General features: G+C 44.3%; 1 protein-coding gene across 5 annotated transcripts in view; it reads right to left on the bottom strand.

Moving 5' to 3' along the window:
* The window catches only part of ARNT2 (aryl hydrocarbon receptor nuclear translocator 2), an 861,066-nt gene that overhangs the window by 81,900 nt on the left and 758,536 nt on the right, over positions 1 to 20,630 (bottom strand). For all 5 annotated transcript variants that reach the window (XM_069624174.1, XM_069624173.1, XM_069624172.1 and 2 more), the window contains one exon: positions 1,547 to 1,709. In XM_069624174.1, the coding sequence (XP_069480275.1) occupies positions 1,547 to 1,709 (163 nt within the window). The remainder of the gene's footprint in view (positions 1 to 1,546; positions 1,710 to 20,630) is intronic.

A 20,630-nucleotide genomic window follows, 5' to 3' on the forward strand; every position in this document is an offset into this window, starting at 1 on the left:
TTGCTCTTATGAAAAGGTTAATTGTAGAGCACATCCCTTTTTCTGTCACTTCAATTTTCTAGTTGATATGGATTTCAGCAACTTTTTGAGGCTCTTAATTTAAATGCTGATCCCACAGGTGCATCCCGGTTTGAGGGCATGGCTCCACCTCTGCAGTCAAAAGCAGCACCATCTATTAGCCACAATCCAGTAATTAAGGGCCACCTTGGGTGGCTGCTTCATTGCATCTCATACCAGCATCACCACCTTGAGGTCAGGCACAAAAAATACACTACAGTGAAGGCAGCGCCAATCCACACTAAAATAGACAGGCTCAGCTGTGTCCACTTCTTCTATGTTGTGATGACTCAACAAATAACTCAAAGGTATTTTACAAACCCCTCCTCAGCAGTTACCTGCTGTGTACAATACATAGAATTTGCCGGGACAGGCAGCTGACCGATCTTTTATCTTGAGAATCAATTTCAAATGAATGAAAGATTAATTCACCTGATCTGCTGGGCAAGAGTAACATGATGTCTAGACCATTGTGATAGACAAAAAAATAAATAGACTGGGAACATTGGAGAGGGGGAAGAGAGAAAGGAGTACAATTTTATACCCAGAATGAGAGGGTTTAAATCAGATAAAGAAAAGCGGGACTACACCATTCTTTACTTTACTTTACTTTCATTGAAAATATTGACTCAGCCTACTTTAAAAACACTATGTGTAGACATGTATGGAAAATCTGTCTTCCCACGCTTGGTGGGACTGGATAAGTTACATTTGAAAATGTGTGTATCCCCTAAAACTTTCTAATGCTCCGCGAAAGAGGGATATGGTAGAAATATGATTTGTATCTGGCGCTTTCGAAACCTCCATGATTAGATGTTGTACAAACAACCACAAATATTTTGTTCAACAAGTTTGTCTCGGATTTCAAACCTTCTCAGTTTGAAAATAATCGGCCCCCTCTTCATAAGCACATTTTATGGTACACAGCGTTCGTGCCACGTTTAACTAGTATTGGGATACTCCCGTTTTGCCTCTTTGACTTTACCTTCTCTTCTTCCTCCTCACTATCGCTCTCTCACTCAGTCAGCTTACTTTTATTGTCTCTCTTTATTGCAGTGCAGAAATATAGATATCTTAGTTGATCAGAAACATATCTTATCATGCATTTCTTATTGCAGATTTTCCTTTTCTGAATTCAAAATATGCTCTTTAGCAATTTTGTATCCTCATATTGTTATTTTAGTTTTAAGATTCATGAGTTAACATTTCCTGTATTGCACATCCTTTATGTCCTGTTCTGTTTTATCTTAATAAACAATGTTTGCAAGGTTTTAAAAAAAAAAAAAAAAACGCCGTTAATAGAGACTTTATTGGGACAGGATTCTCTTCGTTATGGGAGGACTGTGAAGAGGAAGACTGATAAAAATGCAATGGTGTGTGTGGTTTGTGTGTGGTGAGGCATTTGTCTATACACACTGATGATTGGACAGCAGTCGACAGGCACAATTAGGGTCTTAATACTGTTTCAACTGAGGATTATAACACATACCAAAACTTGCATTGCGATTGGCCATGCTGGAGTAATTCCCACTGGGAGACGATGTGGCTGGACTGGAAAGGGGGCTGTAGGAGGACGGATCTGATGTATATGTGTGGCTACTTCCAATTCCGAAAGGTGAAGACTGGGACTTGCTTGTCTGAGTTGGGATTTGCTGCAAAAAAATAGAGAAGTCAACAATGAAATTCAGTAACAACAAAAGAACCCCTACACTCTCACAAGAAGGTACACTACATGTTAGACAACAGGGAGAGTCCCCAGACAGGGACTCCGCCGCCAGTAGAGTTAAGTGAAATCAAAAAGAAATTAAAGGTTAAATGGTTGGACATAATCTGCCCAGATCAATGGCAGGGCATAGCTCAGAAAACAAAAACAAGGGGGTGGGGGGGGGGGGGGTTCAGTGAAAGTTTTAATCTCACTAACACCTTGGACCACTGTTATTGGATCAAGAAATAATTCACCTATAAAGACTGCCATCTATCTCGGAATTGTGCAACCTTGACTTACTCTTGTCACGCCTTCCACCTGCTCCATCTCTTGATTCCCAGCACATGCCCAGTCCCTCCTCTCTGCCCTCTCAATGTCTGATCACCTTTTCACCTGACTTAGCCAAATGTTACCATTGCATCATACTTGTCATAACTATTGCACATTGTCAGGATGGCGCCAAGATCAAAGGATCAGAGACAACACACGGGACATGTGATTAAACCCAATTTATTATGGATACTAACAAGGTGTGGCCAACATAAATAGAATGGGGTCAGACATCCTGGGGAGGCAAGCAAAAAAATGTTCCAAAATCGGTAATGATGTATCCAAAAGATCTGTGCCTAAAGGAAATGGAAATTCAACTAATGTTTTGTGGGTCTATCTAATTGAACGTTCTTCCAGGACCCTACACTGGATTACTAAAGTCACTAGGTTTTGAGTATCCAGTACCCCACTTCTCACCGTCCAGCATCAAATGTCCTTATCTCAAGGAAAGTCTGTATTCTGATCCTCACATCCATGTTATAGTCAAGGAAAGGGTCCAGAGACTTGGGTGTAAGAGGTCAGGCGGTTGGTAACAGGAGGAGAGACTTACTGCCCTGCTCTAGGCTCTCCTGACTCTCCAGTCCTCTTTCACCCTTCTGGACCCCTCCCTTTCCACCCTCTGTTCCACATCCGGTTTTCCCCCCCTGTTATTTTGCCACTCCAAGCATCCCTTTTTCTGTTCCCAGTCTTTCAAGGTTTCTTCCCTTGCCTTTCATTCTTCAGCTATCTGGACCCCTCCCTTTCCACCCTCTCTGTTCCCCATCGGCATCCCCTCTGTTTCTTTGCCACACCAGGCCTCTCATTTTTTGTTTCCAGTCTTTTGAGGTTTCTACCCAGGTGTCTTTCATTCTTCACACCTCTGGCCCTTCACTGTCTTTTTATGACCACCTTTGCCAATTCAAGCCCTTACTTTCTTAATTCCCAGTTTTACCCCACTTGATTTTCTCCAGCTCTTCCTTAAATGAATAGTGCGCTCAGAAATATTATTGTCCCGAGAGTTCGGGCATGTGTTTTTAAGCATACGTTGATCGATCGTACAAACATTTCCTATGCACCTTACCGTAGGGTTTTCACTTTTGTACACATGCCAAATCAGGCAGCAGGGTGCGGCCATTTTGTGATAATCTGATATGCTGCCGCAACGCCCAAGCAGGACTGCCCTGGCGGCACTAAATCATATCCCCCGCCCCTAAGCCTGAGATCACTAGACGCGTACTGCCCATTTTACAACGCCACAGCACGTCTCGTGCCAACGTTCTCTGCGCTTCAGCTAATGACGTGTCACCATGGAAATGGCAGGACGCCTCTTTCCTGAATTAGTACAAACAGACCGCTTCACAACAGACAACATCAGATTCTCTTTTCCATTCCTCTCACTGTATTTTTTTGTGTATTCTGTGCCTCGTTTCTGTGCTCTGGTCAGCTACCTTCATTGCTTGTAGCCTGTGCGAACAGATACCAGTACCATTGCTATATATTATTTTCATTTCCCTGACAATGGCAACAATACAGCTCTACCTTTACGAGCCGGAGTATTCCGAGGCGGAATTACTCGAAAAAGAAAGATGCAGAAACGATGGGGCTTCGGACGACAGTTGGGAGGACGATTCAACAGATGAAGAGCCTGAGCCTAGTCGCACAGACATGGTTTCCACCTGGTGCACCTGCAATCAGTGCGCGCTAATGCCAACCAAGGAGGAGAACTGCTGCTGCCGAGAAAACTCTGGATGCTTGTCCTACATATCCGAAGGCGAGACACGGCCGCAATGCGTGGTATCAGGTAATATTATCCCCATATATATGGTCGCCATAAATAATATCGCCGGGAAAAGGTTGCAGCGATATTATATGGGTGACCATATATATGGGGACAGGGGCAAAACAAACAAACAAAAAAAAAAAAGTTTGGGGGTTGCCGGCCATTTTTCGGCGATATTTTTGCATGGCGAGATTTTTGTGGCGACATTATTACATGGAACCCAATGCGTTACCGAACTGCCAGACTTCAGGGCAGCCTGCCTCACACGGTCCGTGTTGAGTATTATGATGGTGCTTATGCACAAACTTTGCGCAACAGTTTGCCCTCGGAATCCAAGTAAGGAGTAAGTGTACTTTAGTTGTGATGTCACTTAGGCCACTACTATTTCATGGTTGTCTCCTATATTGTCGTAATTTCAATTTATCAATGCCAAACGAATTTAGTCTTGCAATTATCTAGTAATAGTTGTATAATAGTCGTTCAATATTGTACAGTGTCTAGGTAGCATTTGTACTGGTAACAATGTCATTGGATACAAGAATTGCCTGTCAGGTTTTCATATTCTGTACCTTACATTGGCAAGATTCCTATGAGAAAAGAGTGTTGTAAATATTATTTCAGGAAAGTAGGAAAGGGAAGGTGGTTTAAATATTAAAAAGATTCTGTTTAGAGAGTTGAACAATTCCTGTTTTTAGTTGTTCTATTTTTTTCCCCTTAACTAACTTTCATTTAGAAAGATGAAAATTCCCCAAGCCAAGATGGTGGAACACTTTCACAGCAGTGATTGGTGTAGTTTATAGCAGGCATCATTGTGATGTCATTTAGAATGTTTCCAATAATTATCAACTGCCTTTCATTAAAGTTTTCACCAGAGTAGGTCATGCTTTAGTTTTCTCCAGTGAATAAAGTTATAGTTTTCACTACAATATAGTAAAGTACTTATTTTTTAGTATAAATCCCTCTCAGAATTTAAATTAGTAGTTCCTAGTTATAGTGAGAGAAGATCTACAGAAGAAAGAAGATTCCAAGAAACTTTGGTTGGCTGAGTGGCAGATTTTTCAAGTTCAAGACGAAGCTAAGTGAAATTCTGAAAATTTTCAGTGTTGTTTCTTAAAAAACCAAAGAACTCTTTATTTTTGTTATTGGGACTTTATCTGAACTATTGGATCAGTTTAATGTATATATTTTTATTTTTTAAGTTCCAGTTTAACACCTTACTCGAGAAAATTTGGATTAGTCAATTAATTGTGAGCGTATTCACTTTTTTTGCTTAGTTGTTTGATTGCTAACATACCTTATAACAATACTAATCTTTTATATTACGAGCGCTAGTCTGTAGCTATTGTCCGCGCGTATTGTTATTTTTTGACCGCGCGCTTAAGAGAAAAGGACCCTACTGCGTCGCTTGAACGTCGCGGCCATTTTGGAATAGCGTCGTACGTCGCGGCCATTTTGGGATTTTCTTCGTGTATGTGTCGCGGCTATCTTTTGGATTGCTGAACATTTCGAATCTTCGTCACGCTTCGCACATGTGACTTGAAAAACTCTTCAGATTTTTGATATTGAATGATTATTTCACAAATTAAATTTCTGCAGACTTCATGGTGAAAATATCTTCAGCAAGACCCACACCAGGTATTACATATTAAACATTTCTTATATGAGGAAGTTGTTAACAGAAAAGATAATATAGTAATTATTTGGGTATTATTTCCAGAACAATATTAATAGCAATGAATAAGAAGTCAGTGAAGAAACGAAGTTTATAAGAAGTCCTCCCTTGGAATAACAGTTAAAGTTGGGTGAAGAAAAGACAATTACAGAAGTCTCCTGTTTATGAGAAAAAGACAGAAGGAATAGCCTATTAGCTATTAAGCATAGGCTTCAGGTAATGGGAACAGAATAATACGTTTTTTAGAATAGATATTGAGAGTTAGCTTAATATTAAAAAGATTGCCTTTTCATTTTTAGGTTCTCTATTGCTAAATACCAGAGACATTCCTGTGAAGACAAACAGAAGTGCCTGAAGCAAGAGTTCCTATGTTTGTTTGTTTATCCATTCCCCTTTCCCCTTGGGTTTGCCTGGCCAATAGTTTTCTGTAAAAGGATTGTTGAGCAGGCAGGCTTTGGGGGCTAGGTGGGCCAGCTTCACTCCTGCAGGATTCAACTCTTCAGTTCCCTGACATTGCCATTTGCAACTAATGTTTAATACACTTATCTTGGTCATTTAAAAACAGTTTGTTTCTTTCCCTTTCACAGGTGGTGCAGGCCGGTGACCTATCGTTCATTTACATGGTGCCTTCATGGGAGGCTTGGACACTGCGTTTGACGAGAAATACCTGCCTGTGTCGTTGGTGCCATTAGAGAAACTTTCCCCAGTGACAGCGGTCAGTACAGGGGATTTTCCCACACTGTGCTGCAACCAGACGTTTTTAATGTGTAGTACATTTGTGCCATCAAAATCAGAAACAAAATAAAACACAACAGAACTTTTATCAATGGTTGTTTCAGTTTTTCAGTGAATCAAGTGTCTCCATTCAGCAGTGTTCCGGCCTTTTCCTACATGCCTCATGCCCATCCATCCCTCCTCCATTATCAAAGGCAGTTGGCACCAGTGGATGTGCGCTGCCAAAGGGGGCTGGCAGGGGTGGGAACGGCCAAGGTGCCAAACACCATGTACACTTCAAATGTATCTTCCGCACAGGGGCCATTGTACACATGGCCTCCCCAGACCTAGTGTCTCCGGGCAGGCTTGCATGAAGCAGGCAGCGCCTCTGCAATCCACTTAAGTGTGTCTCCATTCAGCAGTGTTCCAGGCCGTGTCTGCACGCCTCTTGCCCATCCATCCCCCCTCCATTATCAAAGGCAGTTGGCACCAGTGGATGTGCGTTGCCAAAGGGGGCTGGCAGGGGTGGGAACAGCCAATATGCCAAACACCATGTACACTTCAAAGGTATTTTACACACAGGGGTCAATGTTCACATGCTCTCCTCAGACCCAGTGTCTCCAGGCAGGCTCCTCTTCTGGAGGTTGTGCCCCTGCAATCCACATAAGTGTGTCTCCATTCAGCAGTTTTTCCGGGCCTTGTCTGCATGCCTCATGCTCATCCATCCCCCCTCCACTATCAATGGCAGTTCACACCTATGGCCGTGCCCTCCCAAGGGGGCTGGCAGGGTGGGAACGGCCAAGGTGCCAAACACCATGTACACTTCAAAGGTATCTTACGCGCAGGGGTCAATGTTCACATGCCCTCCTCAGACCCCGTGTTTCCAGGCAGGCTCCCCTGAAGGAGGCCGCGCCCCTGCTATCCACATAAGACCACACCATATACACGTCATTATTTCACATACAGACCCTCTTTTCAAATTCTTTATAAACCACTTGATATCTTTCATGAAAACATCTTTGAGCACTGCAAGTCAACTCGTGAACGTGCTACCTGAGGACTTCTGTGACCACTGCGATTCAGCTCGTCGTCGTGCTATCGGTGAGCATCTCCCTGTTCTCCTGCCACTAACTACCCTGCTTGCTGAATTTAACTGCTTGTTGGTCAAGGTAAGGGCAGGTCACCTAATCATATCTCCTTGATCTCTACATTTCTATCTAATTCGAACGAACGTACAGAGCAGTGTTATGTTCATTCATCTCATTGCCAGTGACTTGATTTTAATTTGTTATGTTATCGATATATATCAACTGTCATCAGTGTCAATTGGGATCGAATTGCATCCTTCGCGGACCGTGTCTACAAGAATGTTTCTTTTTGATGTACGATAGTACATTCAAGGGACAATGACCATGTTCTGATTTTTGTCACATCAATTGTTTATGAAAGTTATCCTATAATTCAGCCACCACGCTACACTGGTTTTGCTGCGGTGACCAAACCATAGCTTGCATAGAAGAATGTATGGTATAATTGCTTCTTTCTCACGATTTTATGCGTAGGAATTTTTCAAATAAAGTTGAACTTTTTTTGGCAGAATTTCCAACAATGCCTGCATGTGGATTTTCAGTTGCCCTTCTAAGACCCATGAGAAATCTGAAGGTGTAAAGACTGGAGGGGGGTGTCTGTACTTCTGCTCTCTATATGGTAGAGGAGAGGCACAGAGGACCCCAGCCAAGATTCTCTATTATTGGTACGTGGTCGAGCAATCAAGGCCTAGCTTCTCAGGAGGTGATGCAGGCTGGTTCTTAAGTACAGTGTAGTCCCCAAGCCCCCACAAATGAATGTCCACACACTGTAGGTCTTTATATAATTAATATTCAAAGGTATGTACACTATCACAATAACTCACTTTGTACTCAGAAGTCAACAATGGCAAATATATACAATTCTAAAGTGGTACCACCAATATTATCAGATCTCATTAAAGTGCATCAACTATACGGTCGGAATGTCACACAGATCAATAACAAGGAAACCAGCAATAGAAATAGGAAGGAAAGCAAGATGGTTGAAACAATAGGCAGAATTCTGGCCCCTACCACTAGACACAGTTCTGTGTGAAGATCCCTCCACCTGGGCAACCTGTAAAATAAAGATATAGCACAAGCCCAGTCCATATATTGCTCAATAGTCTTATTCTCTCTTATAATGTTTTTACCCCCCCAATGTACCTGGTGGAGCAGAGTTCTTAGAAGAAGCGTCAATGGATCCTTCTTGAGTGAACCCCTTTCAAGCAGGGGTCACGGATCGGCGAGAGGCATCGAAGAAGGTGAACTTGGCGTTGATGAGAAGTTCGAGGGTGCCGAGACCACAGCGTTGATCCAGGCGGTGCTCGTCGGCGACGTCCTGCAAGGATGAGGTGTGCGGGGCACCTCAGCGTTTGATAGTTCTGGACCGCAAAGAGTTTCAGAAGAACTGTGGCTCAGCAAGGGCGTCGAGTCGTTGAAGTCTTTGTGGCCTTCAGGTGGCAGGAAACCCACCGGTGGATTCTCCTCAGTGCGTCGGCGGCCTTGACTCTCTCCGGCAGGATAAAGCAGTCGTCAGTGCAGACAAGGGAGTCCTTCAATTCAAATGTTCTTAGGCAAAGGAGCGGGCGGCTCCGGTCGTCGGCGGCACGGCGTCAAGCGGTCCCCTCTTCTGGGGCAACAACTTCGACGGGCCTCCAGCGGTTACACAAATCTGAGAACCCTGGTCGACGGCAATGGACTTCGACGGCGTAGAAGTCCGGGTGCTTCACTCCGATCTCCTCGGCGGTCCCCATCTCTGGTCGCAAGCCTTTCGAGGGTCTGACTTCCAGGGAGCTTCGGCTAAGATTAGCGGTGCTCGATGGTCCCTCGGAGCACGGGAAGAGGGCGCCTTACCAGGTCCTCTCTCGGATCAGTTTTCGACGAATTCGGCAGCTTTCATATCGGGTCGAAGAAAATGCAACAGCAAGTCTTCTTCTCCCAGCTGGGCGTCGAGGATCAGCAGTTCCAGTTACTCTTCAAGTGTAGACACAGCTTCTGAACAATTTCTAGTGGTGAGATGTCCCCAGATATAATATCCTGTCTCTCATCCACACTGCTGGGTCACACTCAGCAGCCAATCATACAGAAGGGCATTCATGCAGTCAGTCAGCCAATCAGGCACACAGTGCATTCAGGCCATCCTCCTCCCTCTCAGACACTCACAACAAGGAATGTGGATTGGGACAGGTATCCAGCCATTCAACACTACACAAATCATTCAGGCCAGTTTCAGGCAGGGCTGTCTCAGTCTTTGTCTCTCATACCAGAAACCAGACAGCCACAACAAGAAGTGCATATTGGTCACACACTCCATTCACCCAGGTCCCACCCCCAGGGTGTACCCACAACATACAGTCACTGGGAAGGCTCCAGTCTGGACTGGACTTCACAACAACACCATATATGGAACTTCCACCCAAAAGCCAGTCAGGGGGAAGGGACAGAGTAAGGGCTTCCCAGGAATTTGGGAAAACAAGGTAACAGGGAATAGAAAGCAAGAGGCCGCAGGGACCATCTTGTTTTCTATCAGGAATCAACTGATTCCAATGGCAGGGCCTGGGTATCCCAAAATGGAGGATACTCAGCGCACCTGTCAAATTCAGCATGGACCTGCCACCAGCCCATACCCTGCAGGTGCCCAAAAACATACACTAGGGGCACAGGGTTGTACCTCCACCCACGGGTGCCATAAGGCTATCCCATGGGTCTGTACACCAAACCAAAAATAGGAAGAGCTGCACTGCCAGAAGTTCCACATTGGCTCCTGGGCAGAAAATAATACAGAACACAATGAAAAAGGACTACAGGACAAGGACAGGGAGGCCCTGTCCCTCCAATGCATTTCCAGCATCACAGTAGGCACTACAATGCATGTATTCCCAAAGACTATAGATATAATATGAGAATTGGTCAGATATTGTGGATTTGCGCTGGTAGAGCTTGAAAGTAGAGTCAAAGAAGTCTTGCAGGACATGAGGGGTGATTGATTCTGCGTCTACAGCCTGCACTTTAGCCCGAATATGTACGACCCATCCATGTACACAAAGAAGAACCGACTCAGACTGACTCGTAAATTGCTCCCAAAAGCAATTCCGACTCTATTCGTTCACAGGCCGCCTCAGTTGGGTCACGGTTCGGATTTAGCTGTAGCCCTTGGGGTAGTGAACAGGTAACTAAATGGACAGATTGGTGTCTTAGGTGTAAATGTCCCTTATAATACTTTTCATATTTTCAAGATTGTATTGCTTTTTAAATAAAGACCATTTTGCTAAACATCTGTCCTTGGTTTTAGGAGCATCATAGAAAACGATGTATGGGCACAGATAACTATGCTATAGTGTCTTTTGAAATAAGCATAATGTTTTCATAATCTGTCTCCTTACATGCCAGTTTTTAAGATTAGCATTTCTAAATCAAATCAAATTTTCCCTTTACAACTCCATGACTATGCACTGAATATGAAGGAGCAAGATTCAGCATACATGTGTTGCATGGAGTCAACGACCACTTCGAGCGCGTATCAGGTAGTCTTACTTAGCTATTCAGTTCCGGAATTGTTTTATGCATGGAATTTGAGATAATCTGATCATATTTACGCATTGTGTCATTTGTTTACACAATGTTTCATTCGTGGTTTGATATTGATATGTACCAATGTCTGTGTCACATTGTGTGTGTTCAATTAAAAAAATGTCATCCATACTAATACAAGTACTGTGTTACAGGGAGATGCTGAAGCTTCTACTACAATTACATCATCTCTCGTAGTTGATCCAGAGCCCGATGTATGCAAACTGACAGTTCCCTCGAATGAGATAATCTCATCATATTTACATTTCGTGTCGTTAGTTTAGAAAATGTTTAATTTGTGTTATTTTTATCGATATGTACCATTGTCTCTGTCACATTGTGTGTGTTAAATTTCCAATGTTTTCATCCATACTAATACAAGTACTGTGTTACAGGGAGATTCTGAAGCTTCAACTACAATTACATCATTCCTCGTAGTTGATCCAGAGCCAGAGGTATGCGTACTGACAGTTCCCTCGAATGAAAGAAAGTGGGTCCTAGATCTGATACTATTAGACAGTGACAATATTAGAAACAAGCAGTTTTTGCAAATTGCTTGAGTGCAGCATTTCGTACAGTGTGCTTCGCACAGTCACATTTGATCAACTAGCCATCAATCAGGTGAAATTTGAAATGTATATTTTGACTAAATTACGTACACGATGTATGAGTTTATCTGTGTAAGCCATGTGTGCAAAGGAATAATTTGATTTCTAATACAAATGACTTATTTTAAATGGATACTCTTTTCTAGGGATGTAAACAAGATCAGGGTATAGAAGAGGAGGCACGTGGATCCGAGTTGGTGGACCAGCTTACTGTTGCTGACTTTACAGTAAAGATGGTTTCAAAGAAAAGCAAGAAAGATAAGGTAATTTACAAACAATTTCATTGTTAAACAGTGTTTTGTGCTGGCGCCTTCATAACATGCTTTTTTAATGTAAATTGTCCAATACTGTATGTTGGATTTACATTGAACATCTTTTTCCAACCTGTCTTCTAGTTGCCCAATGGTGTACGAACTATGCAGACACAGACAGCAATAGTAATGAGAGATGCTGCTTGCCAAACTGATTTCACCATGGGCCAACTATTAATTGAGGCGCAGCGTGTTCAAATCAATAAGCAAACTCGGGATGCTTTTGCCCAATAGCCAGAAAATGAATTTCAATGTGACCGGCGAAGCCAGCAAAGTGTTTTTGGACCATTGCTACAATGCGACTGCTCCACCAGGTGAAGATGAAACTGAATGTATTGAAGATGCTTTTGAATTAGTTGCAGACCACATGACACAATCGACACCCGCCAAAAAAGGGCCACCCAAAAATCAATCGCATTGATGATTTCTCCAATTCAAATTCAAGTAACAGACGCTGAAATGACATAGACTGAAGCATCAATACAATTGACCGAGGAACTAGACAAAGATCTCGACTACAGTATGTCCAGTTTGGCTGATATATCAACCACAGTTCAGTCAGAAACAACATTAATGCAGGATGACAGTCTAATAAAGCAGGCCAAATACATAGTGTTCGACAGCACTTTGATGGAGATTATAATGATGCTGAAAGGTGTGCATTCAGTGAGAGGGGCAATATGTGGGAAGCCATTGGTGAATGTGACTCGTCTATCACAAGGCAGTAACCTCAAAATACAAGCCACCTGTGAAATGTTCCATAAAAAATGTTCATGGTCCGCTCAACCGATGCTGGGGAAACTGCCAGCTGGCAATCTACTGTGTGCAGCAGCTTTACTTTTCAGTGGCTCTAGTTTAATTCAGTTGTCCAGTTTCTCTCAATTTGTGGGACTCCATTTCATTTCTAAAATGCAGTACTACAAATAGCAACATCAATATCTATTCCCTGCCATTAGTGAAGCTTGGAAAATTGACCAATTGTCTATTCAAAGTACATTCTCCGAAAAACGGTTCAGGCTAGCAGGCGATGGACAGTGTGACAGCCCCGGATTTTCAGTAAAGTACTGCACATACCACTTTCAGGACATGGAAAGTAAAGAAAATGGTGAGTTTGGTGGTCGTGCAGGTGTCCGAATGTAAATCCTCAATGGCCATGGAGAAACTTGGTTTTATAAAATCACTGGAAGATCTACAATCGAGGGGAATGCAAATCGACCTCATGGCCACAGACAGACACGTTTCATTAGCCAAGACAATGGGAGAGCAGTTTCCAAATATTCAGCATCAATTTGATGTATGGCACGTTGCCAAATCCATCAATAAAAAAAATCTCAGCTGCCAGGAAAAAAAAGGTTCTGAAAGTATTTCACAGTGGTCCCAGTCTTTCAAGCAACCATCTTTGGTGGAGCTCCAAAACATGTGTGGGGCTGTGGAAATTCTACTAGAAAAATGGCGGTCACTAATGCACCACTGTTCCAACGTTCACTCTTGGATAGAAAACCAACATTTCCAACAATGTGAACATGACCCTGTGGTAAAACGGAGCAGGAACGGAAGAAGAAGTGGTTGATTCCATCTTCACCTCCACACAAAGTCCTTGAGAAGATTGTGTTTGATAAAACTCTATCAAGAGATCTGAAGGGACTCACAGAATTCTGTCACACAGGAGATTTGGAGGTGTTCTACAATATGTGCCTAAAGTACAGGCCAAAGAGATTGCATTTCGGCATTGAAGGGATGACATATAGGACATTACTAGCAGTATTAGCTCATAACGAGAATGTAGGCCGTGAACTATCGAGGACTGCAGAAAACTTTGGGATGCTTCGCTACACTATGGCCTTTACAAAAAGAAGCAAAAAAGCCAGTATATGAGGAAATAGAATTAGATTTTGTGAAAGATCTCATTATTAATGTTTTGGAGATGCATAATCACGGAATTGCGCATGATTTTGTTCCGAGTACACATACATTGCCACAAAACATTGCCAACGTTCCCTGTCCACCTAAAGCAGAGCTCGTGGATCAGTTCACTTCCCGGTACAAATGATTGCCATCTTTTTTTTTGGATCAACAATGTTTTTATGAAGTGTCCAAATTAAGCATCCAATTTGTCTTTTAAAATGTATCCTCTTTGTCCATTTTTTTTCAACTAGTACCATTTTTACAATTGACATACAATGTAACGCTGTGCTTTCACAGTTCACAGTTTCGTCGAGCTACTGTGGGACCTTCACTGATCGTGGGAGGGCCAGATGGATAACAGTGTGGAAGAAACTTTGGGGCTCGGCAGTTGCCTTACCATACAGTTGGCCAAATAGCTGAATAACTACTCGTCCCACAAAGGCATGAGACCTAGGCTACATAAGATACTCGGCACGCAAGAAGTACTGACTGTGAACAAAACAGCACATCAAAGTGCATTGTTGGTGAGAAATAGAAGCACTCTGACCAATATATTCATAGGGGCATGTGTTGGGGGTCGTTTCTAATGTAAGGAAGGGGTCGGTCGGTTGAGCCCCCAGCCAACATACATTATACGTGAAAGTGGCATCCTGATCTTGCACTCGCGGTGTAAGCCTCCTTTGCCAATCTACTGCCATGGGGAAGGAGGACCTGACATAAGCAGAGGTGGGGCTATTGCTAGACACACTTTGACTCCATTTTGTGTACCCTCGACTACAATTTTGGAGTAGGGCGCATTCTGTCATTGCAAAGTTCCCCCTGTTCCTCAGCAGCGCCACCAACAGCGAGCAATGACAGCCCCCACATCTTTCCTCCTGTGCCTCCGCTTCACAATTCCAGTTCTCATGGATGCGGTGAGACAAGATGTTGCAAACTAGAATGTATCTTCATTCTGAATGAAGGTCACCAGCTTTGAATTTTTGTTTGCGAGCTGAGGAAGTCCACGCATCACACACAGTATAAGGTTCAATTGTTTTTTGACCTTGAGAGAAAGGGACCATTCCGAAAGGAATTGAATTAAAGGTGGTGTGTAATAACGTAAGATATGATAAGGTTCTCCATTCCAAAACTGGACTAAGGAACATGTGAGTTCAGTTTATGGAGTCTGCGTAACAGCCTGCGTTGAGAATGTAAATGCCAAATATAATGTAAGTTTGACTTTCGCCAATTTTATACCCGAATGAGTCAATTTATCATTAGCTGACCATTATTGCTGGGTTGTATTGTACTGTTTTTTTCTGTGTGGCATATTGCAATGAAACGCAAGTACAACCTTTGTGTGTACTGGTCTTCCTACTGGGCACATGGGCAGTCCAGCATAGAGATGCATGTAGACCACCACTCGGTTCCCCCAGGTTGAATGCTAATATTTAATTAAAATGCCATCTATGTGCACTTTGAATTGTAGCGTCAGCTTCCGCATCCCGTTTAGAGCTGAACATACTCCATCGCATTATCCACCGAAACAAATTCCGGCCAAAAGGCCCCGAAGGCGTCGAAGGTGCCGACGGCTTCGGCATCGACATCAGCACCGAGGGCTGGTGTGAAGGCAAAGCATCAACCTCCATATCCGACGGACACGGCACCGACGGAGTCAATGCCGACCTCGAGCCCTTACCAGATGTCAGTGGTTTCACCGGGGATGAAGACCGAGACCTGCATCTGCAACCTGAACCTTCTCCGAACGGGACCTCGACGGTTCCCGATGAGTATCGCGCTGAAAACCCGAGCCCAAAGGTGCGCGAGCATCAGACCAAGACCGTTCTCTGCCGCGTTCTTCCGAAGGCACGGACGGAACTGTGCCCTGGGATTGAAAAATTGCCAGCATCTGGACTTAGTGGGACAAGCCACTTTCCTTGCGGCACCATCATCCGACGAGGATGGGGAAGGCAACCGTTGACGCCGCTTCCGGGAGTGCCTAGACGAGGACGAGTGGCGGGACCTACTTTGGGATCGAGATCCCCGGCACTCCTTCCGATGAGGAGAGTCACCCCTCGAATCGTCGGTAGACACCCCTTTCGCAGATTTTCAGTTTAGCAACCAGACCTACCTGTAACTTCCCCTTATGCTCCCGCAAGCCCTTAGCAGTCAGCGACTGGCATTTCAAACAGTCATCGGTGTCATGACTCTCGCCCAGACACCACAAACAAACGTGGTGCAGGTTTGTAATCGACATCTTAGATTTACAGTCCCGGCAAGTCTTAAAGCCAGACCGCGGAGTTGGAGGGGTAGATGAAGAAGACATATTCACGAAGAATACACGGGGCGCACCAATTTCTCAAAGCAAACCCGTTTGCGGAAAAAACAGAACTGAGGATACAGGCGCCGTGTGTCCGATTTATAACATCAGGTGACGTCGCCCTCGACGGAGGCCTTCGCGGGACATCCACCCAACGCCATCGACGCAGGACACCCTCTGCCAAAACATTTCCGAAGTAGCACAGCTGTGGACATTACATGTCAAAGATGTGGAATACGTTGGAGGACACAATCCATTCGAAATAGGTTTTGTTAACACAAGTTCTTCTTAGGGAATTGGACAATGCACAATTCTGATAGAATAGGGACTTCCTTATAAGGAATACAATCAATGATGACTACTAATAATTGAAGGGCTAGCTCTCCTGTTCCACCCTCAATGGGTGGCAGAGTTTGTATGACCGCTCCGTAGATCTCCGCGAACACTTTGGGTAGCCTAACAGTCTTTGGGAAAAGGACCTCCGGGTCAAGTTTGCCACCTGCCTGGTATGGGAAGATGCTGGACATACATGTTTAAAGAAGGAGGCAAGTCTGTCTCTTCCTCTTGCTTGTTAAAGCCAGAAACACAGCAAGCAGCAAACCTCTCTTCCCAAAATGAAGCCTCAGACTCAACTGGTCTTTGAATCACCCAGCCTTCAAAAGAAACAGAACGTTTTTACTCTACACAAAGTCTCTCGGGGTCTTTCCCCAATGCCAACCAGAGTCTCTTGGGAAAATTTGGCTTAGGTAGTTAGCGTCCTGGATTAAGATGGGGTTATCCCTGTGGACACAGGAGGTTAGCATCATTGAGGTGGAACCAGCAGTCACGTTGCAAAAGAAAACCATACAAACTCCCAGATGTGAGGGATGCTACGTTGGTGTTCAGGTGCTTGGATATGTTCTACAGTGGTATTTGGTCAGGCACCTGCTCTTGCCACCCAGGCTCAGCTTACACTCCTCCTCTTTGAACAGATGCTCACTCTTCCCTGGGTTCTCTAGGCATGGATGCCGACCCTTTGACTAACTGTTGGCAAGCTTCCTCGCCAATCAACTACCACCTCATCCCTCCTTCCACCACAGAACCATTTGATGGTCCTCTTTTTACTGGCTGCCTGTGGCTTGCCCTACACCTCCAAGGTCCTCACAACTCTAATTCTTCTCCTCTAAACTTTTAGTTCCTTGCCCAAGCTTCTTCCTCCTCATAAAGCCAAGACACTGCCCTGCCCCCTCTGAGTACTATTCATTTCTTTGTAATACTCTACTCAATCTCAGTTTCCTCTTTTCCAACTGGGTGTTCTCCTCCAACCCAAGTCCTCTACCTTCCTGTTTTATGTTCTCCAACCTTCTGTCCTCCCACTCTCCCATCCCCTCCTTCACTTCCTATGCTTTCAGCGCTATCAAACATCCTCTTCCCCTGGCACCTTAGCTCTCAATCTTTTCTTTCTCTGGCCCCTTCAGCACTCTACACATCATCTTCTTCTTCCCGCACCTTCAAGCTCTCACTGTACGTCTATCCCTCCATTGTCTTTTCAATCAGCAGCTCCAAACACCAACACTCGCATGTTAGAACATGGATGCAGAGGTTGAGTCTGAGCAGAGCTGGCCAGTGCTCTGCTTTTTTATTCTTGTGAGTTGCAGTGCCCATGAGAGCAACATTATTTTGAGATACCAGGCTGATAACTCGGAGGTTGATGTCTCCTCACACAAAGACCGATTTAAAGGACCAGACATTTTTATTCTCTCGCTATTCATTTTGCATAGATCCACATAACCGCACCATTCGTGTGTGTCTTGCACATTGGCTATTTCTGAGGGCTTGCAGCTGTAGTGAGTAAACATGTGGTGGCTCGCTCTTCCATGCCCTTGGCTTTGTGGGGTGATCCTCCCCACCCCCCCAGGCACTTTATAATGGAGCATGTGGTGGGACCTAGCTCCCTCAGTAACACCCCCACCAACCCTACACACACCTGAAGGGCAAAACGGGACATTGTCACACTATACCTTACATTGAATGCTGCCCAATTGGAAACCTTGAAGACTTTATGCAGAGAACCAGAGTGAAGGCCAGAGTGAATCAAGAAACTGTTTATTGTACAAAACACATTCAGTGAGAAAACCGATTGTCACAGTCCAGATGTCACATGTATAAAAACCAGTAAAGAGTCATCTGTTTTAAATGTTCACATGTCTTGCACTTCTTTTGATATTTTTGAGCCTGAGCCTGTTGCAAACCTACACGCACATACATAAATTTGGTACAGACTTAGGATACTATCTCTTCCTGCCAATGCATCATTTTAGTACTGCTGTGCTAGACTAACCCGATGGGTACATCAGAACATTCCAATGTGCAATGCCCCATTAAACATAGAATTCATGCAGATCCTATCATCTCATTCTACACCAATCCCCCACAGCCAATATTATGTTCTTCTTTCATTGACAGATGTTGCTAAGAAATACTTACGGGTTACTGTACACTAACGGTTATTAATCCTACCCTTTAGTGCTCCTGAAATACCAGCACACAGTTGTAGACCTCTCAATATCACCCCTTCCCCATCAACAGTAAATGTGTTATTTGTCTTCATAGGTGTACAGCATTAATAATCACCACAATAATGCTATTAATGAAGAGTCCTTGCCATTTCCATTTCTTACAAGTCATCACATTTGACTGGTGTTAAGATGGATTTCGAGAATCTGGTCTGGGGGACAGATTTTAGAAGGCCACCTTAGTTATAGTGAACAGGGAACTCTGAAAGATTAGCCAAAACCCAATCAAGGTAAACGTGAAGAGCAGTCAAGGTTATTCAAATGGGAGTGAGAGTGGGGTCAGGGGTCCACAATGAGTTCACACAGTGAAGCACACAATAATTCAATTTAGATAGGAATGTATAAAAAAACAAATATTTGATCTAGGCCTTAAACATACACTAAAAACTGAAACAAGCAGGTGATACTATCACACAATATTCAATAACAAACATATAAATTCACCATAGGTCCTTAAAATGCATTCAATGACTTGAATCAGCACAGTAAAAAAGTAAAGTGATGCAGTAGAGACGGAACCAGGTCACAAGCGGGTTTCCCTCGCTTAAGCAGTCCAATTCCTAAGAAGAATGGAGCCTTGTGCCCAAATGTCACAGGAGCCATAATTCTTCGCCCAGAATGTATCTGTAGCAGGTAAGTTGCTTGTCTTGGTGATTGAAGAAGAGATGCAACAAAGTTACCAGGTGAGTAAAATGTGTTCTTATCTTTCAGATAGTACTACCCAGGTTCGACGACCAAAAGGCAGTGGAATGGAATGGCAGGATACAAGACACTGGTTCTCAATGTTATCCTATGTAGGACAGGGGGCAACCAATGATTTGCTTTTACTTACGCCCCCGATTGCGATTTTCCCAGATTACTTGATGGGTCGACTGGTGGTCGCTGGAGGTTTGCTTTTCTGCTGTTGGTTCTGCTGAGAGGTGCCCAGGAACTGCGGGTGCAAGGATTCTTCTGGTCGGGTCCAGGAGCAGAGTGCAACATTTGGCGATGAAGAAATCCAAGATTCACCAATGCAGCCCTCTTGAGGAAACGTCACAGGTTGGGGGAAAGGAGAGTTCCAGCGACGGCCACCGCATACAGACGGCAGACGTCCTTGCAGTTGCAGAAGTCCTTCCAGGACAAGATATCTGGAGACTGGGACACTGAAATTCGTCAGGAAGGCGACTTGTATCACAAGCTGGCGACCACCAAAGTTCCGGGTGCAAACACGGAACAGCAATGGTTCTGGCGAGGTAGCCCACAGGAGAGCTTGACAGTCCACCGGGTGGTCCAGGGACACTCGCAAAGGCTCACGAAGGCTGGATCCTCGAGAAAACATTGAGACTGGAGGGTCTCACCAGTCCAACGGTTGAAGCACCATAAAAGGCCCTCATCACTGTACAGGGCCCTCACAGATCAGGCTGGGCTTAACCGGGCCAGGCGCAGGAAGGGATGCCAGGCCTCTTCAGGAGCCTTCTTCAATTCTTCAGTCGGCTGTTCTTCTAAGAGGGATTCTTGGCCCCAACACTGATCTGAAGAAATGGCTACAAAAGTCCTCTTATAGGAAGTCTAGCCTGGAAGCAAGCCCAAGCCAACCAATGGTAAGGACATGTACCATTAAAACAGCCAGTAGTTGTTCAATCAGGGACACCTATTGGTTTCACTCATGCCCCACACCTAGACTCTCTGGCAACACAGATGTGGCTAGGGACCAGACAGTCCAACCCACTTCCTGAGCCACACACACACACACATGCAAAGGCAGCACTAGCCCGCGAAAGCAGCTAGTGCATGACCCTACATGGGATTTCCTGATCTTGCAAGGCAGGAAGAAGGCCTAACTACAATATGGTCAGAGAACAAGCGAATATCTCATGGCATGGCCATCGTAGTGCACTAGCCACGCTTAGTAGCCATAGGCGGTAAACGTGAACGTGCACACTACAAATAACACAACAATTGTAAAATGGAAAACATATCTGCTGCCACCAACTTATCTTTGGGACAGTTGAAAGTAACCACAAATCCCAAGTGTCAAAGGCTAGGGTGATACAAAAGTATTCCCATTGCACTGCATTGTAAGATGCTGTGTGCAA

The sequence above is a fragment of the Ambystoma mexicanum genome, chromosome 11 (assembly GCF_040938575.1).
Source record: "Ambystoma mexicanum isolate Mex_15411 chromosome 11, UKY_AmexF1_1, whole genome shotgun sequence".
Classification (NCBI taxonomy): Eukaryota; Metazoa; Chordata; class Amphibia; order Caudata; family Ambystomatidae; genus Ambystoma; species Ambystoma mexicanum.